We start from the raw sequence: 26,907 nt of genomic DNA on the forward strand, positions 1-26,907 counted from the left end.
CTTTGAAGACCCACTAATGCCCGGTTGAAAAGCGCTGGGTTTGGATCCTTTCTGGATGGGGCTGTGTGTGGAGGGTTCCTCAGGCAGGCCTTCACCTTTGATGGTTTTGCCTTACGGTGTCTGGGAAGATGGAGAGATGCTGGTGAGGTGCTGGTGAACTTGGGCAAGGACGGGCTCTTGGATGCCTGATGTGGTTCAAGAGTGGGGAGGAAGGTAGGCTGTTAGTCCTACGCCTCAAGTCCTTGTTTCTTCAGTACCACTGCCAGTAAAACCTGGGCAACATGGGTGTGTTGACTTGGGGTTTTTTAAAACAAAAATGTGGCCCAAAATTCCTTCCCTGGGATCTGGGGAGGTGGGAAGTGGAGGGTGGGCAGGACCATGATTTTTTAACACCAGTTAGAAGACCCAAGACAACAATTGCTTGAGTGGACTCCAGCCACAGCCGTGCCCGTTGTGGATGAAGGATGGCCAGAAATCCCAAATACGATTTAGGGAGGTGTTGGAATGAGAAATGAAAGCTCTGTTTCTGGTCTGGGGGATTTGAGTGACGCTCGACTGGTTGGTGTCAGCTCAGTATGTCTCTAGAGCAGCTAAAACATGCGCAGGTGAACGTCATACTGGGAGTTTCTGGGAACTTCCTGCTGAGTTTCCTTCTTCTGTTCAACTCTTCCTATTGAGCTGGGGGGGACTTGAGCTGCTGTGTAGGGAAATCAGATGATTAAAGGCCTGGAGCATCTCCTATATGAGGAAAGGCTGAGTGAGCTGGGGCTGTTCAGCCTGGAGAGAAGAAGCCTGAGAGGGGATCTGATCAATGGGTATCGATAGCTGAAGGGTGGGACACAGGGGGACATGGGCAGCCTCTTCTCAGTGTCTGTGGGGACAGGACAAGGGGCAATAGCTGCAAGTTGGAGCACAGGGAGTTCCACACCCATCTGGGGAAGAACTTCTCCCCGGTGAGGGTGATGGAGCCCTGGGACAGGCTGCCCAGGGGGTGTGGAGTCTCCTTCTCTGGAGAGATTCCAGCCCTGTCTGAACACTGCCCTGTGTGCCCTGTCCTAGGGACCCTGCTTTGGCAGGGGGTTGGACCTGATGGGCTCTGGAGGGCCCTTCCAACCCCTGTGATGCTGTGAAGTCACACCCTGAACAGCCCATGTGGAGAGCGGTGTGGCTGGCTGCATAGGTGGTGGCGTAGGCTCTATAGAATTAGACTTCCTAAGCATGGAAACACTGTGCCATGCTTTAGGCCTCTTATAATTTTAGGATTCTTTGTAGTTTTTGGCCTTTCTCCAGATACAGAAGTGAGGTGACTTTGGCCTTGCTGAGGGGATATTAGATTTGTCCCCTTTAGCCTGGATCTGCTCCTCTATGGAGCTCACGCTTTTGCTCCAGCTTCCTGGGAAGAGGCAAAGGGAAATTGTAGCAGGATCCTCTTGACAGCAGCAGCTACGAGTCCACGAGTTCTTCATTTTCCACTTCAGGCCTGGTGTGCGGGGATGGAGGAGCAGAGATGCTGCCCTCTTGCCCAGAGGGATGCAGGAGCTCGGCTGCACCGAGCTGCTCCGGGCTCTTTTATCTTGTGGGAAAAGGTTTAAATCTGGGATGCTGGTGTGGATGTGGGAGAGGGAGAAGTAGTTCTGTCTCCATGCAGCTCTGTCTGTCTGCAGCAGTGGTGGGAGCAGTGATGGGACCCACCAGTCAGCATCGAAACTGGGAGAGAACGGAGCTTCTCGTGGCAGCGTGAGGTGGGGCTGGTGTCCGCCTTGACTGGGGAAGAACCCCCGAGGGCCAGTGAGTGATACACAGCTTTAATCACAGTAGTAAATTCTAGATAGTGGATTTTAAAGGTTTGTTATAATTACATGTGGTCTGAACACGTCGTTTTGCACTTTATGCTGAAGTTAATTGATGTAGTTAATTGATTTAGTAGGCATGCCTCAGTCTCCTGCTTCTGCAAAGTGCATTTCCTGAACACAGGCAGATTTATCCTCTGTTCTGTTTTGTGGCTCTGGAAGGAAGGAATTGGACTGGGAAGCTGTCAAGTGCAGACTTAAGGAAGCCCCACTAACTTCATTTATTTACACATTTAATGCTGGTGTGATTTTAATAGCTTAGTGCACACTGGAGGCGCTTAAAATACCTCTGTGTGCAGATTTAGAAGATTAGACACAAACAAGTCTAACTTGAATCGCATTCAAAGTATTGACTCTAATAAAAAATGTAAAAGAATTAAAAATAAACCTAAACTGAATCCCCAGAATGACTGCCCACGGAGCCGCCTGGCATCTGCTCTGCTCCAGAAGGCTGGGGAGGAGTGGTTGTGATTAGCAGGTAGGATTCTAACGACTGATTTCGTGTTGACCTGGCAGGTAGAGCCAGCTCAGCTCTGGTTTTGCTGCAACTCTGATCTCAAGTGGGTCTTTCCTACAACATCCCTTTCATGTCACAGGGTTGGTACAAGTGTTTTTCCCTTCATCCCAAGAGTTGCAGTGAATGTTGATACAACTTTGAAAGCTGATGCTCCTCTCTGTAAAAAAAAGTGAAGGTCTTTGTTAATATTTAATCCTCTATTTGTAAGATGTGGATGTAAAATTCTTAGTTAAGATTGTAGTCTTCCAAATGCATCACTGTGTATAATTCACAGTCTTAGTGTGTGTGAAGGGGTTGCTCTAAGGACAGGATGCTCCTGTTCCTCGCCTCACGATTTGCCTTTAATAGATTCAAACTGTTCAGTTGGCTTTAACTGGTTGGTATCCATGCTTCAATTATTTGTCTCCCTTTAAATCCTGTGAGAAATTGGGCTGCAGTCAGAGGAATAAGCTTTTTAAGCCTCAGACTTGCTCTAATAGTTTGCCATTGAAGTCAGAATGCTCCAGGCACTGTGCTTGGCAGGTTCCAGTGCAGGTCCTGCTCTGTGTAGGCCGCAGTGGTGGTTGCTGGCAGTCACCTGAGTTCAGCTGGTGGCAGGATAACTGGAGGAAGTAAAGTGATGTTTCACGTGGAGCTGAAGTCTCGCAGGCCTGGAGCTGGGTTAGGCTGATGCTTTCCCTTTGCTCATAGGGCAGGGGAATGCAGCAAACCTGTCACCTGGAAACCTGTCAGAGATTTGATCTCTGTGGCTTCGTTCTGGTCCTGGCATCCTCTTAGGCCTCACTGCATTCAGGGCAGCGCCCAAAGTGAAGCCAAATGAGGAAGGAATTACAGTGAGAGGCTCAAATGTTCAGGTGAGAAGACAAATATTTTAAAAAATTACAGGTTTTGTCATTCTTCCTGGCAGGAGTCGCTGCCTTTGTGTAGCCTTCAGAGTAAAGCTGCAGCAAATACTTACTTTTTTTTCTTTTAAATAATCAGGCAGCTGCCTGTATACATGAGATAATCATTTTCTAAGCAGACAGTGCTTTGATTTTACACTGCAAACTATGTGGAAGATCTGTTTCTTTCCTGGAAGCACCCCCCATATTCCACAGAGCAGCAAGGCAGGCTTACCCATCTCTTGATATTTAGTATAGCACAGGCTAGAAGAGTTAGTGCCACCTTATTTATCACATTACTTTCCCTCTTTAAGTCCCAGTGCTTTCTCAAGCTCATAGGGAATCTTTTCCAACTCTGTGTGTGTTGCAACAGTTGGACATGTTCCTGTTAACTCAGGCAGTGAGACCAAACTGCACAGTAAAGTTGGTACAAGGTGGGTCTGGCGGTTTTTTAACCTGTGGTTTTGCAGTAGGGAAATCCTGGTCCAAGGCAAAAAGTGTGATGTAGCCAGGACGTCACTGAAATTACTGCTCTGAGTAGAAATGTCTTTGGGAGTCAGGGAGGGAGAGCTGGCAGCACCCTCAAAGCCTGAGGTTAGAGTGTGATGGGGACTGGGTGCCAGTAGAGGTTTGTCAGCATCAAACATAACCTAGATCTGCAGCAGAATTCAGGCACTGGAGGGATGAGGGGATGAGAGAGCAAAACTGCAGAACATTTGGGGGCTGTGGAGGAGAAAAAGTGTTCCAGAAATGAATGGGAGATGTTCAGCGTGGGTTGGAGCAGCGGGATGATTCAAGCGGGTGAAATGGTTTGATGTAGTTACTTGCCTGAGGACTTGGTGGATTTTTTTCTTTCTTTTTTTGTCTTTTTTTTTTGTTCCTGCTTCCCCTTTCCCTGGTAGACACTAGCTGCAGAGGGTGGGTTGCAGCTCTTCCAGCTGGGAGGTGTCTTACATTGCTCAAACATCTTTTCATTCAGAGGGTTTGGGGGGCTCTTAACTGCGGTCGTTCCCTGAGCAGAACAGGTCCTGGGGCTGGGTATGCGTGCCTGCATCCCTTCTGGTTCTCCCTCCCTCCTTGTTCTCCATCCCTCCTGGTTCCCATCTCTGATCAGAATGATTTCTTTTCTCTGTTTGTAGCAACATGAACCGTGAAGACCGGAATGTGCTGCGAATGAAAGAAAGGGAAAGGCGAAATCAAGAAATTCAACAGGGTGAAGAAGCCTTTCCACCTAACTCTCCTCTCTTTGCTGAACCCTACAAAGTTGTGAGTTCATGCAGTTCCTTTAAGTGTGTTTTTTGTAGCAGGATTCATATGCAAATTCAGACTTTAAATCTATTTTTATCTGTGTTCTTTCTGGATTCACAGCTCTTACCTCAGCCAAATACTTAAGCAGGGCTTGAAAGCAAGGATGGACAGTTACTAACCAGCTCAACTGGCAGATTTGTAATAGTGGGTAGGAAGGAGGAACTGCTTTGTAGGGGAAAGGATGACAGCTCCATCATCTTTGGGTTTATTTCTTCAACTTTCGCTGTGGTGATTGGAAACAATTGAACTGTCAGTTGTCATGCCACATTGCATTTTTTGAGGGGTGCTTTAGGCTGCTGCCAAACTTTCTAACCTTCAGTCAACGTAATCCTGGGGGAGTTCAGAAAGAGAATGTTTAACTAGGAGGTTAGTTTTAAAAGCTGAGATGCCTGATAGGGTAGAACTATCAGCTCTAACTACTGTCCTGCCAGTTTGTATCTGGTTTGGAGTTGGGTTTTTTTTAGCTTGTTTTGAAGGAGTTGAATCTCTGCTCTTGTACAGCTTCAGGCCAGTGCCAGATTTCCTTCCAGGTTTGCTTTGCTGAACAGAACTGGGAAAAAATAACCTAATTTTAGGATAATTAAAATCTTAATTGGCACTTTTTTAGCTATGTAGCTCAAAACTCACTTTAAAGCAAACCCCCTCCCTTATTCCTGCTGCTTTGCAAGGAGGAGAACGTTGTGTCTGAGAACTGCCTTCCCACAGGAGGAAAATTGAGAAGTGCTTTGTGTTTTGTTGTGTGTGTGGAGTTTAATTCCTGTCCCCCCATCACTGTACCCTGCTTGATAACCAAATCCCACCTGCATGAAGCTAAGTCGAGCTGGTTGGGATTCATGGATAACAACACCTGAGTTGGAAAAACCAAGTGGTTATATGAGAATGAACCCTTATAATTGTTGGCTACAAGAATTATGTCAGTATAAACACCAATTAAAACTTGGGTAGAGTGGTGAGGTTAAGCTGATTTGATTGTACTGCTAATTAAAACATATTAGTACTGATGCCTTCTGTATTAGAGGAATTGCCTTGAAGGTGACAGGAGGCATTTACAGTTTTAAACTTGCATCCAGCTCAGTGGTGTGTACTCAGAGTGGGGCTTGGTGCTGGTTCAGCTGTCCTGCTGCTGAAGTACATCTCTTCCTTTTGTTTTTGAGGGTTAAATTACTGCTTTAAGAACTGAAATTGGGATTGGAAACAGTGGTGAAAAGCACAAGGATGCTAGCTACACTCTTAGCTCTGAAACTTAGAGTAACCGCAGCAGTTGTTAACTGAAAGTCAAGCTGTGGGTGTTATTTTTATAAGCATTATTTTTCAAAATTCTTTTCCCAGACCAGCAAAGAAGACAAATTGTCCAGTCGTATTCAGAGCATGCTTGGTAATTATGATGAAATGAAGGATCTAATAGGAGACAGATCGCTACAGAAGCTCGTTGGGATTCCCAAACCAACCGTACCATCCACACCCGATGAGAAATCCAACCAAAGCTTCTTTGGTGATCAGAGACATAATGCCAGCTCTCATCAGAGCAGCAAATGGACTCCTGTAGGACCAGCACCCAGCACTTCCTCCCAGTCCCAGAAAAGGTCCTCGGGTTTACAGGGTGGACACAGCAGTCAGCGTGGCAGTGGCAATAACACTAGCAGTGGTGGCCAGAGGCACGACCGTGACTCCTACAGTAGCAGCAGCAGCCGGAAAAAAAGCCAGCATGGGTCTGAACACTCCAAACCCCGTTCTTCCAGCCCTGGAAAACCATCTGCTGTTTCTTCATTGAGCTCCAGCCATTCGCGATCTCATGGGAACGATCACCACAGCAAAGAGCATCAACGTTCAAAGTCGCCCCGGGATCCTGATGCCAACTGGGACTCCCCCTCCCGCGTCCCCTCCTTTTCCAGCGGACAACACTCTAATCAGTCTTTTCCACCTTCACTAATGTCCAAGTCCAGTTCAATGTTGCAGAAACCCACCGCGTACGTCAGGCCGATGGATGGGCAGGAATCCATGGAACCAAAGTTATCCTCTGAACACTACAGCAGCCAGACCCACGGCAGCAGTGTCAATGAGCTGAAGCCGAGCAGCAAAGCACATCTAACCAAGCTGAAAATACCTTCTCAGCCACTAGATGTAAGTTGCTGTCTGATTCCTGGCTTCTCAAATGTAAGTCACTTCAGGCTGGGAATTTACAGCTGCTTTAAAATCCCAACCAAAACTGAGTTTTCACTAGGCACTTGGCTTTGTTGTTTTTGTTACATGGAGCATCTTAAACTTGCATGGTGGAGTAAGTTACAAAAGTAAGGATGCTTTCCTTCTGTTTCTCCCATGTGGAGACTGATTTTTGTTGAATAAAGCCTGTGAGACATTTGGAAAGGCTAACTTAACCTGGATAGGCCAGTTTTCATAGCCTGTTTCTGTAGTTAGAAGTCAGTGAAATAGTAGGATATTCATGAATATTTTTACCAGATACATTTATCTATGATATATATACACACAACCCAGATATGTATATGGTAAATATACCTTATTTATCTAAATATACAATAAATATACTATATTTACCTTATATATATGGTGTATATATATAGAGAGAGAGGGAGAGTGTGAGTGTCATTACTGGGAGCCTAGTGATGTTACCTGCATCTATCTGCTTTTCTCTTGAAGTGTAGCAGTTACTAGGTGTGATTATTGTACTTTCACCTAGGGAAAAGGAGCTTAACCCTAAGGCACACCAAATTGAAAAGTGTTGAGAGCTTATCACAGGCCTGTTGGGTACAGAATACTGCTGGGTTAACAACTTCCAGAGGTTTGGTGATGCTGGAATTGTTGGGGCACAGACTCAGTACAGCTCAGTTACAAGGAGGGTGCCTTTCCTCATAATGCCATTGCATCTGCTGCGTAGCCACTTGACTCACGGTAGCTAGAGACAAGCTTTTGTCCAGGGGTTATAGCAAATGGCAGAATAAGACCCAGGTTAAGGGACTTATTATCCCAGAATAAGGATGCAAGTTAAGAAAATCTGAAAATTAAATTAATTTCTTATTTGTGAAGACTTGACCCAGTGATGCTGGTGTGGAGAATCGTGCAGTAGCTTCACTTCCTTTGTGCTTGTGGCCATCAGGCATGCAGAAGACTCTCAGTACCATCAGAATTTCTGCATTAATGCATGTTTTACTTCATGATGCAGTTTGTCATTACTGTATAATCACCATCACTCGTTTGAATCCAGGTATTACCCAGTGGCTGCTTCCAGGAAGCGATTCAGAGCCATGATGTTCTCTCCTCTCTGTTTTTAATATCACTGACTGCCTCTGATCACTTTAACTGTCAAGTGAAAAGTAAGAGGTTATTGTGGCAGTTTTATAGATCTCGTGTGTTTGCTTTTCATAACTGGATGTGACTCATGGCATAAAAATATAGATCTACCTGCTATTGGCATTAATGTTGCTGAAAAGAATTAGTTAGCAGGATCTGTGTGTATCTGTATCAAGTCCATGTGACTCATGATAAGGGTTGAAGTTTATCTTTAACTGTTTCTAACCCCTGGTATCTTTTAAGGAAAGTTTGCTCTAGATGTTAATCTTGAGTTTTGGTTTGTAGGCATCAGCATCTGGTGATGTGAGCTGCGTGGATGAAATTCTGAAAGTAAGTTCCCTGTGTTCATGGTTTACTTGTTGAGAATGCAAACGCTGCTGTGGAGCTGGGAGGCACTCTGCACTTGAGCAGTGCCTTGTGCATTGGCTTGGCTGCAAGTTGATACAGGAGGGCTCTTCAGTTACTCCTCCAGTGCAGCTATACTGGGGAAACTGGAAGCAGAGCTGTGTGCAAGGTGGGCACTGGGCACTGCTGGGTGCGTGCTTCATCTCCAGGAAACCCTCACTGCGTCCTTCCTCCAGGACACCTCCCTGGTAACCTAACCAGAATTACCTAGTTGTTCTACAGCCCTGTCCTTCTGGTATCTTTATAGTAATGGTTTTGCTACCTCACAGCAGAACTTCCCCTCTTCTACCTAGATCACTTTCTCAAGTGCTTTTACCCCTCGTGTGATCCCCTGGTCGTACGTCACCCGGCACAAAAGAATCAATCAAACCCTTCCATGGCTTACAGATAGCTCTGCTTCACAGTACTCCATGGTCCTGGGAGTTGCTCTGAGGGAAGATGAGGCTCTTCCTTTCCAGCTTCAGGCATTTGATTCCCACCCCCTTTTCCTCAAACTTTATAGGTTTCCCTTGCCTGGGATTCCTCTTTCTACCCCTGTGTCCCACGTGTGCTCTTCACAGCCTGAATGACCAGACTCTGACTTCAACTGTGGCTTATGTTCAGGCCAACCAGTGTTACTGACTTGGGCCTTTCTGCTTGTTGTTATGTCTTAACCATCTGTTCTCATGGGTAACAATTTAGGGTTTAGGCTTATGCCTAAAAACTTTTGTTTCACGTTTGGGAAATTAAGATTAGTGACGCATGGACAATGAGAAGGTGGGGTTACTGTTTGAGTCAGGATTTTAACTTAAAATCTCTGTTTTATTTTAATAGCTTTTCTTGTTTGTTCTGCATAGGAGATGACCCATTCTTGGCCTCCTCCACTGACTGCTATTCATACTCCATGCAAAACTGAACCGTCAAAGTTTCCTTTTCCAACAAAGGTTAGTCTTGTAGTCAAATACTGAACACTGCTGAAAGAGTAACTTCTATTAAAGCTCAGATTTCTAAACTCCCTTTAATTCAGTTCTGTATAATTCTGGGTTTGTTTCAGTGCTTTGCATCTCTTTATCTTGCTCCACAACGTTTGTCAGCAGAAGCCTCATCAGAATGTCATCATTTTCCCTCTGGTTTACATGCACACACAGAGCAGTCTGCAAAGATGTCTTTGACATCGCTTTCCTTTTACTCCTGATTCTTGTTTCATACATTCAGACCTTCTCCAGGGTACTTCTGAAGCCTGAAAATGCCATTGAGCCTCTTTCTGTGTTAGGGAAACACTGTTTTGTGTAGAACCAAGTGTTGTGTTTACCTCCTACTGGCAAAGCCATCGAGAGTGGCTGGTGAACACCAACAAATCTCAGTATCCTTCTCTGCACAAGCTGAGTTTTCCTCAAAATCTTGATGTCCATTAATAATTCTATTGGATCTTGTATTGTCAATTGCAAATTATTGAAAGCTGTTCTAAACTCTGATGTTTTGCTAAAGAAACTTCAGATCACTTGTTCTGAAAGATCTCTTCCTAACCCCCTGTGTCCTTAAGAAGTACTGGAGCATTGAAGCTGTTAATTCCAAAGAGAAATCAGTCTCTCCTTGCTGCTGTTGACAGCACAGGGCATGTTTCTAGGAGCCCTGCTCAAGCTGACACCTCTGAGGAGGGTTTTTGCTCCCTCCCCTTAGGCAGCTCTGGCAGCCCCAGGGTTTCAAGGCACTGGGGATCCTCTGCAGTGTGCAGGGTCTTCAAAGGCACTGGGCAGGCAGGGTGCAGATAGTCAGGGCAGATAGCTGTGGGCAGCAACCTTAGCAGTGCAGTTCAGCTTGCAATAGCTGACTCATTCAAGAATCCCTCTTCTGTTTCCTGTAGTTGCTGATTACCCATAAAAGGCTGAGCTTCACAATATAAGTTTTCTCCAAGCTCAACATCTCTCTCATACCGATTGGGGTACTCCACCCCTAATTTGGCATAACTTCAGAGCAAAGCAATTATGCCCTTTGCCTTTGAACAGTTACCTTCATAATAGTGAAGACTGTGCTTTTTCTGACCAGGCTGTTGCTAGCCATTTCCTCAACTGCTCCCCAGAACAGAACAGTGAAGTGTTTTAAGAAGATTTTCTCCCTGAGGTCTCTAATGTGATCTGTCTAAACATACTGCTTCATCAGAGTGCTTTGACATCACCTTTTTATGGCCAGAGTTTCCAGGTCCTATGTGTAACTGTGAATCCACAGAACTCCCATGGATCAGAGGGGAGTTAAACAGTTCAGGTTCTCATCCTGGCTGGATGCCCCAGAGCTCAGGGCATCATCCTCTGCGTGGTGTTTTCCTGTCTTGCTGCATTTTGCTTCCCTCTCCAGTGAGCTGAAAACAGAGAACATCCTTCACAGCTCTCAGCTTTGCTTTTGAAAGAACATCCTTTTGAAAGCATGTGCCACTTCTGAAACCACCCTATCTCATTTCTTAACATCTCCACGCTGATTCTGATCAGTTTTAATCTTGCCTGTGTCACCTTTAGTCAGGGCTGGTTTCCTGCCTTCTGTAAAGCTGTCAACTCGGATGTGATTCATACCTGTTACAGTACAGCAAGGAATTCCACACCTTTCCTCATCAGCAAGGGTACTACTTACCCCACAACGTTGAACAGCTCTTCCTGAACCTCTGGGGAGGTGGTTTTCCCCTCACCCACTTTGGGGCACACTTGACTGTGGGGTTGCTGGAACTCTCTCTGGTGCTTGACTCAGTCTGGGAAGCGAGAAGATGCGTGGAGAGATACGTGTGTCTCGGTGACGCAGAGAGAAACTCCCCAAGCTTGAAGTTTGAACAAAAAAGGTGGGTTCTGGGGTTTGGAGCCCACTGACCTGGATTGTGTTTCTCCCTCTGGTTTGCAAAACATTCCATTTATGGCTGCTCTGAGCCTTTTCACTTGTAGCCAGCCTTATTTTCTGACCGCACATCGTAGCGATGGAACTTTGTCAGCTTCTCCCTCAGCATCCCAAGCCTGTCATTTCCTCTGCCTTCTCCCCTCTGTTGTTCTTGGCAGTGAGATCTCAGGATTCCAGTGAGTTAGCGAGCCATCAGCTCCTGCAGCCTGGGCCCAGAGTGGAATTCAGAAAACAAAACAAAGCAGTGGTTTGCTTTCCTCAGGCAGTTCTGCTGGAGGAGAGCTTGTTCTCCTCAGCATCATGCTCGATTTTGTTATGCCACAGGGTTTCACAGTGTTCCTCTTGCACACAGAAGCATGGTAGGTTTTTCCCACCACGTAAAATGAAGCTCCCTTTGGTGGACCAGTCGATTTGATTTCTGAGACTGCTGGGATAAGATGACTTTTCCCGTGTTCATGACTAGCTTGAAGGGACTCACTCCTGACTGGGACCTCTCAGCACTTACTGTAGTTGTATCTAAGGATTGTCAGGAAGCCTTTGAATCAGAAGATAAAACTTCATGAAAATAGGTCAGGGATTTTTTTATGGATGCTATGAAAAAAATGTAGATTCCTGAGCCTTGACAAAAAATGCTGTCCAGTGACCTAACACTCGATATTTTTATCTTCTGTAACTTATTTTCAAGCCAAGGGCTCGCAGTCCAAGCCTCCAGAACACTGGCCTGCTTGTAAAACATGTTAAACCCTCAACTGTTTTTTGGAGGGTGGAAGTTGGTTGTTTCAAAGCAACATGAGTGTGTCAGCAGTTTCTTCCCTGTGCCGTGACCTGGAGGCATCACTGAAGAACTGGGCTGTGTCCCAGCTGCCATCAGCATCTGCCCTGCCTGGGTTTACTGAGAAGGCTGGCACTCACATCCTGTGAGCTGCTGTGATGCAGAAGCTTTCTTCTGAGAAACAAAGCAGGGATCTGAGCTGGCTGCCAGTGGTGATGGGCAGCAGGTCCCACAGCCTGGGCTGCTGCCAGGCTGGGACCCTCCAAGGGAGAATCCAGTACCCGGCGCCGCTGGGCTCATCCAGCCAGTGTTTGTCTCTCCTCAGCTCCTGTGTCTGAGGACAAGCTGCTGAAGTGTCTGCACTATCTAACCTCAGCAGTGTATTATTCTTGAGCTTAAAGGGTTTGCTTCAAGTAGTTTTTAATTTCCTCTTTCTGAGGCAAGCCTTCAGAAGACACTGCTGTAAATAACTTCAGAGGTGAAGGAATTGCCTTTTTTTAAAAAAAAAAATCTCTGAGTTTCTTAAGTCAATATGTATCCAAGGGCAAGAGAGATGGCTGGAGAGTTGGAAAAAGTTGCACATTGAGACATAACACCTCGTTAACACGCACTTAACTGAAGGGCTGTGTGTGCAGCCTCAGAAATAGGAAGCTGACGACAGTGAGCAGCTTTCTGCAGAATCTGTGACACTGTCATAGGAAAGGGGCCGGTTCCTCCCCGTCCTCACCCCGGTGCAGTGACTCTGGAGATGGGGTGCCTGGTTATTCTGTGGTCCTCACTTCTTTCTTTGACTTTTAGTTTGTCAACTCTGGGAGAAGAGCTCCTTGAGAGTAGCCCTGCTGAGAAGGACTTGGGGATTGTGGTAGATGAGGAACTCAACATGAGACAGCAGTGGCTCTTGCAGCTCAGAAGGCCAATGGGATCCTGGGCTCCATCAGCAGAGGGGTGGCAGCAGGGACAGGGAGGGGATTGTCCCTCTCTGCTCTGCCCTCGGGAGGCCCCAGCTGGAGCCCTGTGTCCAGAGCTGAGGCCCAGCACAAGAAAGATATGGGGCTGTTGGAGAGGGTTCAGAGGAGCCATGGAGATGCTCAGAGGGCTGGAGCAGCTCCCCTACGGAGAGAGGCTGAGGGAGCTGGGCTTGTTCAGCCTGGAGAAGAGAAGGCTGCAGGGGGACCTCATTGCAGCCTTCCAGTCCCTGAAGGGAGCAGAGGAACAGGAGGGGAATGGGCAGAGACTGGCAGGACAAGGGGGATGTGAAGCTGGAGGAGGGAAGGTTTAAATTAGATATTAGTGGGAAGCTCTTTCCAGAGAGAGTGGTGAGGGGCTGGGACAGGCTGCCCACAGAGGTGATGGGTGCCCCATCCCTGGGGGTGTTCAGGGCCAGGTTGGATGGGGCCCTGGGCAACCTTGTGTAGCTCCAGGCCTGGAGGTTGGTGTCCCTGCCTGTGGCAGGGGGTTGGAGCTCTGTGATCCTTGGGGTCTCTTCCAGCCCAGACCAGTCTGGGATTCTATGAATTTACGCAAGCTGCCAGTGGGAAAAGGCAATGGGGGAATGACACTTGCAGCCCTTGTACCTATGTGAAAGAGAAAGATTGGTTTGTCTTTGGAAGGAAGTGTGTAGCTGTTGCTTTCTGTCAAAGCCACGAGGCTTCTCTCCAACTTCATCCTCACTTTGTGCTTTAAGCACAGGTTAATTCTATTTTTACTGTCCCTTCCTTTCAATGAGGAAGGATTAGAGGTGTTTGAAGGACCCCATCAGGTTCCTTATCAAAACAGCCCACTTGTTCAATGGAGTATTGCAACTGCTTTCACTTTTGGAATGAAAAGCGAAGAGAAATGAGAAATACCTGAGTGCTTTGCTGTGCTTTAAGGCTGGCTTAATGAACCCCATGTAGAGCAGCAGCGTGCCACTGGCCGGGCTCCTGGGGAAGCCTGGTGTGTGGGTACAGGGAAAGCTGGATTTCAGTGCTGGGCTGGTCCTCTGGTTTGCTGTTCCCAGAAGGTTTTAAGTAAAACCTGTGTGTATAACTTTATGGATTGAGTCAGATATTTTCAGTTTTCATTGATGGGGCCAGAATTTGTCCTCATTTGAAAATCAGGTCAGGAAGGTCCTATTTTAAAATGGCCCTCTAGCCTAGAAGTAGGTTTTTAGTAACTCAGTAGCCTCTGCATAGTTAAGTGACATTTTAGTGGTTTAAAAAAAACCTTTAAATCTACTATGGTTTTAGGAGACAGAATTGGGTTTTCTGGAATGGGAATATTGATGCTCAAATTTGCAAGGCTTCTGCTTTCAAGGCTAGATCTATAGGGGACAGATTCGTTGTGCATCAGAGCCGTTACATGGCATAGCTTAGTGGCTTTTGCACAAGTGAGTTGCCTGATTCCATGAAGGGTGGAATCCTGGCCAGGAATTCCTGGCCATCACTGGGAGGAGGGATGCTCTGGTTGCCTGTGCCTGGTTGTGTGTACCGGGGACTGGTGTGGAGACGTGATGAGGTGGGGTTTGGGGCAGAGTGTGCAGAGCTATTCACATCTGAAGTTTCACTGTCTCTTGGGCTCCTTTGTAGCTGAGGTGGTTTTTCCTCCCTGCTGGGATGTCCCTCCCTGCTGGGATGTCCCTGTGCCCGTCGTGTGTTTGCCGGGATGGGGTTGTGTTTGAGAAAGGAAAATGCAGGGAAAAGAATTGGTGTGCAGACAGGTAAAGCCAGCAGCAGAGCTTCTGTGTGTGAGGGAGGGAAGGAAAACATGCTTTATGGTTCCCCTCCACGCTAAGCACACACCAGGGTGGGATTTCTGGAAGTCACAGGGAGGTCTGGAGTTCAGTTATCACATACTGTGGCTGCACTTGGCCCCGCTTACAAGCAAGCGGGAGGTCTGAGCTGAGGAAGAGGAGGATGAAGCACCCTTTCCCTGCGCTGGAGGGGGAGAGGGCTTGGGGCCCAGGTAAAAAGTCACTCATTCTGTTGTGGTGTAAGGTTTGTCCCCATCCTTTAAGTGAAGGAATACCCTGAGTGCAGCGCGGGTTGTGAGCTGTTGAAGTCCCCAGTGAAAAACCCACTTGTGATCTTTTATTCCCTTAGGAGTCCCAGCAGTCCAGTTTTGGCACTGGAGAACAGAGTAAGTATATTAAACTTCCTGTAATGTGTTTAATGCTTTTGTTGTGATTGGGTATTTTTAGTATCTCTGCAGATGTCATGCTCTTCAGAGAAGGAGATTTTCCAGACTGGTCTAAGATTTTCTGTACTTCTTCAAGCTTTTAACCTGTAAAGCAGTGGCTTGGTTTTCCCTCATGTTTCCTGTTGAGATCTAGAACATTCTGGCTGAGTTGTGGGGTTCCTACTGTCTTCTAGGGGAAAAAAAATAGACATTTTTAATCAGTCACATTCTTGGAAAAAAATGTCTCCTCAGTCATTTGAACTGAAAATAGCTGAGCAGGAAAATGAAAGAGTCTCTAAAAACTCAGAATCCCTGTGGGGGGACATGTTAGAAACCAAAATAGTGCTTGTGTTTATGTTTATGTTTCAGTGGAAAAAACTTGTTGCTCTTTCACTGTTCACTTGCACGTTTTAAAGTAAGGCCAGGGAAGTGGTCAGGAGCTCGTAGGGTGTTCAGATTCAAATCCCTGAATTTCTTGTTGCAGGAATACTTCCAGATTTTGGACAAAAGCAGCTTTTCTCTCCCTTTAACTCCCTGTTTTCAGTGTTGCTGAAATGAATAATTTAGCACAGGAAAGGTACCAGGTAGAGCTGAATTGGTTTGTGCCAATACCTTCCAAAAGCCTTCCCACTCCCTAAGTGGTTAAACAGCTGAACTGGTAAAAGAAGAATGGTTTATTCTTAGATATTCACAAGCAGCTTAATCTAAACACCTGATGATACAGCATGGGGAATTAAGGAAACAAATTAAACCTTAATTCCATAATGCTAAACCAGAGACTTGGGTTACAGGAGCAGCTGAGCTTTCGGTGGGGACTGGAGAGGCAACACGGGGCAGAGCACAGAACCAGCTTTAGCTCCTGCCTGAGCTTTCTGGGAAACACTTAACGACCTCAGTTCTTGTTTCTGGAGAACTGCAGTTTGCCAAAATTAGAGCAAAGGGAAGGACACACCCCCAACCCCCCCCCCGCCCCCCCGAAAAGCAGATGATGTCAGTACATATTCCTATTGTACAAACTGCTTTCAAGTTTGATTTCTGGATCTAAAGGTTGCTCATCCACTAGTAAGCAGGAACGCTGAGACAAGTCAGAGCTTGACAGGCTGTGATTTATATCCTATGTCCTGCATGTAGAAGGCAATAGATTAATCTTGATAGAAGCAAAGCAGGTTTTCACACCATTAGTAACAAATTAAGTCTGTATTGGTTTAGACAGCAGTGATTTAAATAGTTCTCTAGATTTCCTTGATTAAATTTCTATCTCTGCATCCACTCACATCCCTGGGCTGTGGGAGACTGTGCCTGGCACCAGCTGGGTAGCTCTGCCTCCTGTCTGCTTGGCTGCTGGTGGTTTATCTGAGGAGCTCAGGGTGACTGACTTTGCTCACTGAGTTTTCAACTGTGCATTTCTTTCTCTTCTTGTAGAACGATACAATCCTTCATCAAAAGCATCCAACGGTCACCAGTCCAAATCGTAAGTGGCTGTTGGGAAAACGTTTCTCAAGGAACAGTCGAGCTGTCAGAGACTTGGGAAACAGCTGTTCCTGTTCCTGCAACGTGTCTGTTCTTGCACAGACTCTTTAGCATACACGTCCTGGACTGGCAGAAAAAGGGGTTCACTTTAAACAACCATTTTCTGGGACAATAGAGCAAATATGGCACATTGGAGTGAGTAATGAACGTGCTGTGCTGGTCCCCTGTCTGCCTCCCAGTTGTGTGCAAGAGTTCGGACCTCAGAATTGGCTCATGAACCAGAAAGGTGTCAGCACACACTGCTGGGCAGCGTGGGATGGGGCTTACAGCTGTGTGCATGGCAGAGCTGTCAGCTGGGATGATGGTAGATGGGTTTGGGTCGGGTTGGAGGAGATAGCAGACTGTGGGATCTGGTTACCGTCACTCGGTCTCTTACCTGCTGGCAGACATTACCTGTGCACGTGGATGCAGCGTCCTGCTGGTCATGCAGCTGGGAGGAAAAAGTGGCTGGAATATTCTGGGTGACTGTAAAATACCTGAAAGTCAGTTATGTACACTTGAAAGCCTGTTTGCAAACAGCAAATCCATGAAAAGAAGGGATCACCAGCTGACTGTACGTTTAACGCAGGCGGCTGTAGGTTCTGAAAACCCATCAGTCTGAGTTAACGTTCATTTAGTGCAGTCACAGGATTAAGTCCAGTTCTTCTGCTTGTCTGGGCACGTGCCACAGTATTGGCAAGATTAAAACATGCCTGCTGTATGGGCAGGGAATCGAGCAACAGGGAAACCCCTTTGCTGCTGTAGGCTCAGAGTGTGTTCTTGGGAGCTGCCTGGGAGCTGCTGCTCGTGTGCAGCTGGTTCCACACGTGCTGGAAGCAGAAGCTCAGCAGTTGGTTTTGCTGTGTCTCAGCAGCACAGACTGCTGGAAGGGACCTGGGCTGCTTCCAGTGCTGGGGAACGTGGGGTGGCACTGGACATGTGTTGAACTGGGATGCATAGGAAGGAAGTTGAGGTGATGTTTACTGTGATAATACAACTGAAAATAATTTAAATAACTTTAAAACAAAAGTGATTGTGGTCTGGCCAAAAAAACCCGGAGATAAATGCATCTTCTGTGAAAGGATAGTAATGAAGAATGTCTCAGGAACTAGATCCTAGAGGCAGAGCAGCTGTACTGTGAAACTCAGAGGTATTAGACTTCTAATCCTTTCTTGTTTTCTTTCTCCAGATGCGACTCAAACCAGACAGAGTAAGATGTTTTATTTCTATAATCAAAGGTGGTTTTTGGCAAGCACACAGGCCCTGTACCCTGCTCTGTGCTTGTGGATGAGTGTGTGTGTGTGTGTGACTGCCGTAAATAACGATGGCTTTGAGTACTAATAAAATAATCACAGCTTCCAACAGTTGCCACGAGGCAGGAAACAGCCCCCAGTGCTGGCTTTCTGCTTGAAACAGGATTTTTGGCCATTGTGTCCGTTGAACATACCCAAGTTACTGTGTCTGATCTCCTAACTGAACAGAGTGGACTGAGGAGCCAGAGTACCCCAGTCCTCCTTCTCTAAAGCACGGCTTAACTCACCGTTCTTGCACATTAAATGCTCTAATGGCACCTTGTGGAGTGCACCCACGCAGCCAGCTCCCCAGTGTAAACAAGAGCATGTTGAAATGCAGAAGAATGCTTTGAAAGTAATTAAAGTGCATGGAAAAACTTGTCTCACTTTCTCCCTTTTCCTTAGTATGTTGAAAGATGACTTAAAACTCAGCAGCAGCGAAGACAGCGATGGAGAGCAGGTATGTGGGGTAAATCAGTCTCTGAGGGCCATAGTGAGAGTGCTCACGGGGCAGCGTTGCAGCAGGTTCTGCACTGAAGAGTGAACTGAGTGGCTGGGGAGCAGATTTATGAGTAGGAAACGCAATCAAGCAGCATGTTTTGAGACAAACTGTAGGTATTCCTCAGTGTGGATTTGGGGAAAATCATCCAATGTATTGAAACAGAATGCTTTTATCCAGAGAATGTGGCTTTGCTGATTTCAGGTGGGCTTTGGCTGATCACAAGGGGCCAGCTGAAAAACCTGTGCAATGGGCTGTTGTTTAAAGATAGAGCCCTTTGTGTTCTGCCACTCAGGCTAAAGCATACGTGGTGTGAACATCAGTGTCTCTGAGGTGATAAGGGATGTTGTACCTGTAACCAGGAGTGCAGCAGTGCCTTTATCAAATGGTCTGTTCTCCTCTTGGTCAGTATGAACTCTGTGCAGCCCCTGCAGAAATGGCATTTAGCACGTGACCTCGGGAATCCCTGCACTGTGTGTGCTGCCCAGCAGTGAGCCATGCTCCTCTCCTGGCTCATTTCTTCCTGCTCCTGGTTTTAGTGCTTGTGGTGAAGACTTGGAGAAAGCTCTGACTGGTTTTCCCTTCTGTATAAGGCAAATGCAGACAGATTTAAACTGCTGACAGATGTGATTCAGGGTAATAGTGCCAAAAATTTACAGGCTCTAAATTGATGCTTTGCAATTTCATAGAATCATAGAATCCCAGACTGGTTTGGGCTGGAAGGGACCCCAAGGATCACAGAGCTCCAACCCCCTGCCACAGGCAGGGTCACAAACCTCCAGGCCTGGAGCTACACAAGGTTGCCCAGGGCCCCATCCAACCTGGCCTTGAACACCCCCAGGGATGGGGCACCCACCCCTTCTCTGGGCAGCCTGTTCCAGCCCCTCACCACTCTCTAGGAAAGAACTGTAAACTTTTAACTGTATCTACAATCCAGAAGTCACTCCCAGAAGCTTCATGCTCTTTCCCTTAATTGCAGGACTGCGATAAGACGGTGCCGAGGAGCACGCCTGGAAGGTAGGCATTCCTGGAGCACTGTGGCGTAGGAAGCAGTGGGGTGATGTTCAGTCCAGTCAGCACTCCTGCTTGATTTCACTTCTAAACCCCTGTTTGTCTTTTGCCTTGTATTAAAGCAAAAGGTGATGAGAATTTAATTGGTGATGAGAATTTAATTGGTGATTGAGTAGCCTCTATCCTGCATGTGATACTAACTGCTTTGGGAAGGGGGGAAAAACCAAAGTCTGGTTGTTTTTAGGGTGAGCTGTGTTCAGTTATGTGAATTTCTTTGTAAATATTAATTAAAATATTCCCTTTTATTCTTTATAATGAAAGGACTTCTGGAGTGTGTTTGTGCCTTGGGTAGCGGGGTTTCATTTTCCTCATTTTTCTTTGCAGCAATTCTGACCCTTCCCAGCACAACAGCGAAGGGGCAGAGAATTCCAGGGATGACTCGAGCAGCCACAGTGGGTCTGAGAGCAGCTCAGGGTCCGACTCGGAGAGCGAAAGCAGCTCCAGTGACAGCGAAGCCAACGAGCCGTCACAGAGCGCGTCCCCCGAGGTAGGGCTTGACGTGGGTCTGGGCTGTCTTCATTAGCTTGGCTTTAAAACTTCAAAGTTTTAAGTTTTAGTAGCAGGGGAAAAAATTAATAAACTCTAAAACTGTAAAAAAACCCCCAAACCTCAGTGCAATGAGTTAGCCTGACATCATGGGACTGCTGTGAAGGAGGAATGTCCTTTCACCAAAGAACCTGTAATTGGGCCTGGTAACAAGTCTTTGTCTAAGCACATTTTGATGTTTGAGGTGATTTTTAGCACCAGTTGGAGTGTTGAAGTTGGATATGGTGGCAGTAGGTTAAAAACCTGTTGGCTTTTAGTGCAGAAAGCTGCTGCCCAGGAAGGGAAGGCCAGAGCTGCTGTTTGTACCCATATTCATCAGCCTGTATCACATTCATTATTCATTTGGGGGTCTTTTGGTGCACCTCCTGCTTTGGCGTGCAGGGAAAGATGGAAATAATGTGAAGTACTTTATCTAATGTTGGGGTTTTTATTTGTTTCAGCCGGAGCCACCGCCGACCAACAAGTGGCAACTGGATAACTGGCTGAACAAAGTTAATTCCCATAAAGTCTCACCAGCTTCTTCTGTGGACAGCAATATCCCATCCTCCCAAGGCTACAAGAAAGAGGGACGGGATCAGGGGGCAGGGAGTGGGTACACTGATCAGGGTGGCTCCAAGGATTCTATTTCTTCCACGCCGGGGCGAGATTCCAAACCCACCCAGAAGGGCTCGGAGAGCGGTCGTGGCAGGCAGAAATCACCTGCCCAGAGCGACAGCTCAACGCAGAGGAGGACTGTAGGTAAAAAGCAGCCCAAGAAAGCAGAAAAGACATCTGTTGAAGAGCCTAGAGGAGGCCTTAAAATAGAAAGTGAAACCCCAGTAGACATGGCAACAAATATACCTTCAAACAGGCATAAGGCAGCCACAAAAGGCTCCAGAAAACCCAACATAAAGAAAGAGCCCAAATCGTCCCCTCGGCCTACGACGGAGAAAAAGAAATACAAGGCTTCGAGCAAATCTGCCCAGAAATCCAGGGAATTCATAGAAACAGATACCTCATCCTCTGATTCAGATGAAAACGAGAGCCTGCCTCCTTCATCACAAACACCCAAATACTCTGAGAGCAATAGGACTCCTGTTAAATCTTCCATGGAGGAGGATGACAGCTTTTTTCGGCAAAGAATGTTCTCTCCTATGGAAGAGAAAGAGCTTCTTTCACCACTCAGTGATCCTGACGAAAGGTACCCACTTATTGTGAAGATTGACCTGAGCCTCTTATCCAGAATACCAGGGAAGCCTTACAAGGATGCTGATGCACCCAAAGTGGAAAAGAAAAACGTGCAGGAGAAGCACGGGAGGGAGTCCCAGAAGCAGCCATCTGACAAAAGCTCTACGAAAGGCAAAAGGAAACATAAGCAGGTGATCACTTTGTAGGCAGATTCAGCTGTTGTCTCAGCCCCTCCGTGGATTGCTGTGGGTGTGAGCGCGGGGCAGACCTCGGTGTGGTGACTCTGAGCGATTCAGGAGGTGGCTCTGGCTTGCTGTCTTGTGTAGAACGTGTCAAACATCCCTGAGCTGTTACATCAGGGAGTTGGGATTGTCTTTTGGTGTGAAGAGGGAGAGGGACACACCTGTGGTGCTGTAGCTAGAGCTCGTGGAGGCAGCGCAGTGTGTGTACCTCTGAGCTCTGCATCCTGCCCTCCTGTGCCTCCCCCCATCTGCTCAGGCAGCTGATCCAATGGAGAATGTGCAAAACAGGCTCCTTGAGCCTGTGAATCCTGCATCTGTGCACTGCCAGGGTAGAAATGAGCCTGGGCCACAGCAGCAGCAGGAACTGGAATCTCAGGAGTGCTGCTTTACTGGGAGCAGGGGGATCTCTCCATAACAATATTTAATCTTTTCAAAAAAAAGCCTTTAATCTTTTCAGCTGTAAGTGGAATTTGGGGATTCCTGGGGGCACTGAAGTGGACAGGAACGAATGGAGGAGCTGAATGAAGGAACAGTCTTGGAGGGGGGAATGGCAAGGAGTAGTTGGTGGTGTGATTGAGGCTGCTTTTGTAAGCCTCTGCATACAGACAGACTGTGTAAAGAGCAAACCTGTGGCTGTAAGAGGACTCAGTGATCCTCATTTCCATGAAATTAGGAGTGCAGAGCCCTGGCCCAGGGATTAACAAATCACCACACTGCTCTGGATTCATTCTGGATTCATTCCATTTGGACAGGGATTTGGCAGGGGGTGTAAGACACTGTTGCCACGTGGAGTCAGAGGATTGTATGAGATCACCCGGAGAGTCACTTGACTCTGCAGAGGTGATAGGTGATTTCAGTCAGGCCAGTTTTCCTGCTGAGCAACCCAAGTAACTTTGGTCCTTTGCTGAACTCAGTGTTGTCCAGGAGGGGTTGGTACACAACCACAGACAGGGGTTTCTCCTGTACTGTTCCTGAGCCTCCCCTTTCCTGCAGATAAGGAAATTAAATGAGAAAGTGTGAGCTTTTTAGTAGAATTGGGGGGTTGGACCCAATGATCTCCTGAGGTCCCTTCCAACCCCTCCGATTCTGTGAGCTCTGACTGGCACAGTTTCTAATTATAATTTGCAAGTGCTGCCAGATAATTCCTAATGCTGTGGGAACACACTCACACCTTCAGTGATTCAGAACACACTGACTTCTGTCTGCCTGACCTGTTACCCCTTTCAGTCCACGTCTGGAGTTACAGCTTGAAAGATTTGTGCTCTCACAGCCAAACCAGAGAGCTTTGGGAAGGCCAATTACATGTAGGCTTTATCCCAGCAAGTAGCCTGGCTGTTAATTGGTTTGCATCCTCAGAGTACCCTGATGCTCACTGGTACATCCTGAAGACACAACCCTATCTGAGGCACTGAAAGAAACCCCCTCCCCAGTGTCTCTGTGTGCGAGTGCTCAGTATGCTACTGTCCCCCCTTGGGTCCTGTGCCTCTTTCCTTGCTCACAGGGCTCAGGGTTGCACCATAACATAACAGAAATGACATTTTGGGGTTCAACCTGGGTTGTGTTAGCAGGTGACTTGTTCTGTGAGGCCCTGTGTATCTGTTTATTTGCCATACCAACACTTTCAGTGCTTGCTCAAGACAGCTTAGAAATGTGCTTTCAAAATCCTTTGACTTTAGAATTACACTTACATAATTCATAAAATCTAGTCCTCACCACCTCTGAGCTTACTTTAACAGACTGGGAGACTTTTTACCTTTTTCTATGGCACTCATGGCCCCTCTCTTAGGCTTCCCAACCTAAAATCCATCTCCTGAGCTTTTGTCAAACCTCGAGCAGACTTTCCTGGTGGTTCCTGGTGATAACGTGTTTGTGCTCAGATGAACAACTTCACTGCTGCTCTGCAGGTTGTGAATTGAGAAACCAGGCTTTGTTTTCCATTCTGTTCCAATATCAGGGTCTGCTCCAGTATTTGAGACAGACTGGATGCTTTCAGGAATGGTTTTGTGGTCTTACTTTGTACGCTGTGAATCGCCTGTTCAATGAATGAATGTGAAAGGTGGCTCTCAGTGAAGCTGTACCTGTGGACACTTGCCTGGATGTGTTTCTCCTTTGCTTTATTCAGAATGAGGATGAAAACAGAGCCAGTGAAAGCAAGAAAACGAAACTGGAAGAGAAAGCTCCATCAGGACACAAGACTTCCAGCAGTAGGGAGTGAGTATCTGGGATGTGTTTTCAACACTGAAGGCTCAGGGGGATCAAGGGAGATGGGTGCTGAGCACTGTTGTTGTCCCTCAAATCAGTGTCCCCTCATTATTACTCAGTGGGAATAATTTCATTGCTTCATCAGGTGGTTTTACTTTGGAGTTTCTACTAGTTGGTGGAAATTAATTTCCATAACTGAAACCCTTGGCCAGGGAGAGCTGTTGTACTCAGCAGAAGTAGGGTAAGCCCTCATGTGAAGGGTTGGGTATTAGGGGATGGATCCTTCCTGGGTTTTCTCTGATACACAGTGGGGGTTGGTTTTGGTTTAGAAATCAGCTTTTTGATCCTGCAGAAATCCCTGATTTCAATGAGCCCAGCCTGGTAATTCTCCATTGAGCAAGTCTGTAACCAGAGGGACTGCAGTTACTGTTTGTAACTCCAGGACTGGCACTGAGGTTTGGATCCAGGGATTCAGCCTCATGTTTGCTCAGTGGAGCAGCTGAAGAAAACTTTGAGTTGCACAAAACCAAACACAGACCCAGTGACTCAGGGAGGTTGTTTGATGCTCTCATCCTCCTGTGCTGTTTTGGTATTTTCCATGCTTTTTGCAGTAGCTGTTGTGCTGTTATTCGATCTCTTTCGTGGTCAGTGTTAACCCACAGGAAAGAGATAAGGGTTTTTTTTTTTCCCCACTGCCTTTTAAAACTGCTATTTCACATCGAGCAGCTGAGACCTGGTGTTGTTATGTCATGGAAAATGTCTCTGTGTGGTGAGTAATTGTGAGAAGCTGCAGCACATCGGATGCTCGAAGTCTTGTTCGCCTGCTCTGAGTTCAACAGTGTCTTGCTGCTTGTTAGGAAACCTGCAGAGCCAACGGGGGCACGTCCAGCTCAGCTGTGCTGTGCTCACCTGTTATTTCTGATAACTTACCCAGCAAGCAGATCTCTGAAGGGGATTTAATTAAATGAAACTATGTGCTTTTATAATAGTAATGAGTAGAAAGAATTATGGGAAGCCAAGAGTAGTCCTCAGTGACTCCCAGCAGCTGAGGTAAGAGTGTGAAAGGCTGTGCTGGGAAAGCTTCCCAGCGTCCTGGTCCCTCAGAACGTTAATCTGGACCATCTCTTCTCTGAGCTGTTCAGTGGAAGAGGCAGCCTGGCGCTGACACGGGCATCAGTTTCTTACCCTGCAAGGGCCCAGGGTGGTTTTTAGAAGAACTGTTGTAGGGATGTGGTTTTATGGTTAGAACTTGTCTGCTGTGTTTTCAGGTCAGGACAAATAAAATGGTGAAAACGAGTTCGTTCTGGCTTCGTAGAAACCTGCCCACCCAGCTGATGATTCTTGTTCTTTTCCTCCATGGCTGGTTTCTGAGGTCTCACAGGAAAAATCTTGTCTGTTCAAAAAAATGGGGGTTTATTTAAAACAAAAGACACTACAAAGCCTTTTTGGGGGCTAGATGCTTTGTTATTGTTGTTTTGTTGAGGGGTTTTTTTTAAGGAAAGAACCCCCAAACCTGAACTTAGCCATTTTGTCCAGGTCTTCCAAGCCAAGTGCTGTTAAAGAGAAGGATTTGCTGCCATCTCCTGCTGCCCCGGTGCTGCAGAAGGATTCCAAGCAGGAACACGGCTCCCGGAAGAGGACGGTCAGTCAGTCATCAACCTTAAAGTCCAGCAGCAGCCTCAGCAAGGAGAGCAGCAGCGGCAGCAAGAGCAGCTCGTCTTCCAAACAGAAGAAGACAGAGGGGAAGGGCTCTGGCAGCACTAAGGAAACCAAGGTAAGGGCCTAATTCTGCAAATGCCTCTGTGCTTTGCACTTTGATGTGCTCAGAGCGACCTAAACAGGGATTTGCAGTCCAGGTTAAAATGTAGTTTGGTTCAGATGCCCATTGCTTCATGACCCAGTGAAGTGCCTTGAAAGTCTGTGAATGAGAAAGTAACCTGGGAAGGATGGGGGAATGCCAGTGCTGACTCCTGCCTGGTTCTTATGTCAGCGAAGCATGCTTAGTCATGCTGCCTGCTTATGGTTTAATTTGTTAGTGAGAAACACCTCTAGAAAGCACTTTACTCCACAGCAAGTGGAGTGGTGAGGTCACTCTTATCTCATCGGAGCAGGTACAGATCTTGCCCTGGTTTTACAGGAGGAGCAGGAGCTCGATCCGTGCTCAGTGCTGGGATGTGAAGCTGTAGCTGCATTTTGTGACATCCTGGGAGCCCAGGAAGATTATTTTCCCTGCAGTGCAGGAATGTGCAGTACTCTCTGTGGTCAGAGAGGGGAGAATGTGGTTATAAGGTGGTGCAGACAATGGTTTTGAAGAGCCTTAGATCAGGAAGACATTTGGATGGTGGAATTTAAAGATATTTTAGGAAGATGCTCTTAGGTCACTAAACTGTGGTGTGCGTTTCCATCAGTGTATAAATGTGGTGTTACTGGACAGAATTTCACCTGTGAGGATGTCAGGGTGTACACTGAGTGCCTGTGATGGGCTGTTTTGCTTGTGCAGCTGTGTTTGGGAGGGATTTCACCATCATCTTTGCGCCTCCAGCACGTGCTGTGGGTGCAGTTGGATTGGCAGTCAGAAGCAACATCTGAAATGCTGGGGATGGGTAACTGGTGTGGGGAGGAGCAGAGCAGCAGGTAGACATCAGCAATGGCTGAGAGTAGCTTAGTCATCAGGGTGGAGTTCCCGACTCTCTGAACTGGGAGACGTGCTGCATCCCTTCGGGTGCCAGTGCCCTGAGATGGTGGAAGCCTGGCAGGGCTGTGGATACCAGTGGCTGCGTGAGACACTTCCAGGAGCTGTGGGCAGTGACTTTACCTGCCAGGCTGAGGCTCATCACTTCTGTGCTCATCACTTCTGTGCTCGTCAGTGTAGACACATCCCTGAGATGTTTATTGGTCTGTCCTTCAGATCTGCCTAGTCATGCCTTTCTCAGAGCCATACTTGCTCTTCCTGCATTCCAGTGTGTGTCTTGTTATTGTGGTGACGTTGCAGCAGTAGGTAGGACGTTGCTGTGCAAACCCTGTGCCCTGCAACTCTGGGATCCTTCCGAGGAGCAGATCTGACACCTGTAGGTTATGAAACACGTCTCTACAGGCGGCCTTTAGTCCTGATAAACCCAGAGTGCACAGCGTGTGTGAAGCTGGGTACTTGTTCTGTGCTGTTTGGGTACTGAGAGCGGGTTCACAGGGTCTCCTGGTGTACTCTGGGAGCGTGGTTACCCCTCTGTGCCCCCCTCTGTGCCCCCCTGAGGTGAAGCCTCCTGGAAGTCCCGTTACTGCCCGTGGCGACGGGCAGCCAAAGCAGCTCCACAAGTGACCTTAGCACACT

At 47.1% G+C, this 26,907-nt stretch overlaps 1 protein-coding gene across 1 annotated transcript in view; it reads left to right on the plus strand.

Moving 5' to 3' along the window:
• Positions 1–4,391: 4,391 nt before the first annotated feature.
• AFF4 (ALF transcription elongation factor 4) overlaps positions 4,392–26,907 on the plus strand; it is a gene marked incomplete at its 5' end in the record, with an annotated part of 29,376 nt that continues 6,860 nt past the window's right edge. The window contains 12 exons of the mRNA XM_084268646.1: positions 4,392–4,514; positions 5,886–6,677; positions 8,148–8,192; positions 9,104–9,190; positions 14,976–15,012; positions 16,474–16,522; positions 18,258–18,312; positions 19,331–19,368; positions 19,747–19,909; positions 20,409–21,323; positions 23,500–23,588; positions 25,116–25,353. Coding sequence (XP_084124772.1) covers positions 4,392–4,514; positions 5,886–6,677; positions 8,148–8,192; positions 9,104–9,190; positions 14,976–15,012; positions 16,474–16,522; positions 18,258–18,312; positions 19,331–19,368; positions 19,747–19,909; positions 20,409–21,323; positions 23,500–23,588; positions 25,116–25,353 — 2,631 coding nt within the window. The remainder of the gene's footprint in view (positions 4,515–5,885; positions 6,678–8,147; positions 8,193–9,103; positions 9,191–14,975; positions 15,013–16,473; positions 16,523–18,257; positions 18,313–19,330; positions 19,369–19,746; positions 19,910–20,408; positions 21,324–23,499; positions 23,589–25,115; positions 25,354–26,907) is intronic.

The sequence above is a fragment of the Gallinula chloropus genome (genome assembly GCF_964237585.1).
Source record: "Gallinula chloropus genome assembly, chromosome: 10".
NCBI classification, from domain to species: domain Eukaryota; kingdom Metazoa; phylum Chordata; class Aves; order Gruiformes; family Rallidae; genus Gallinula; species Gallinula chloropus.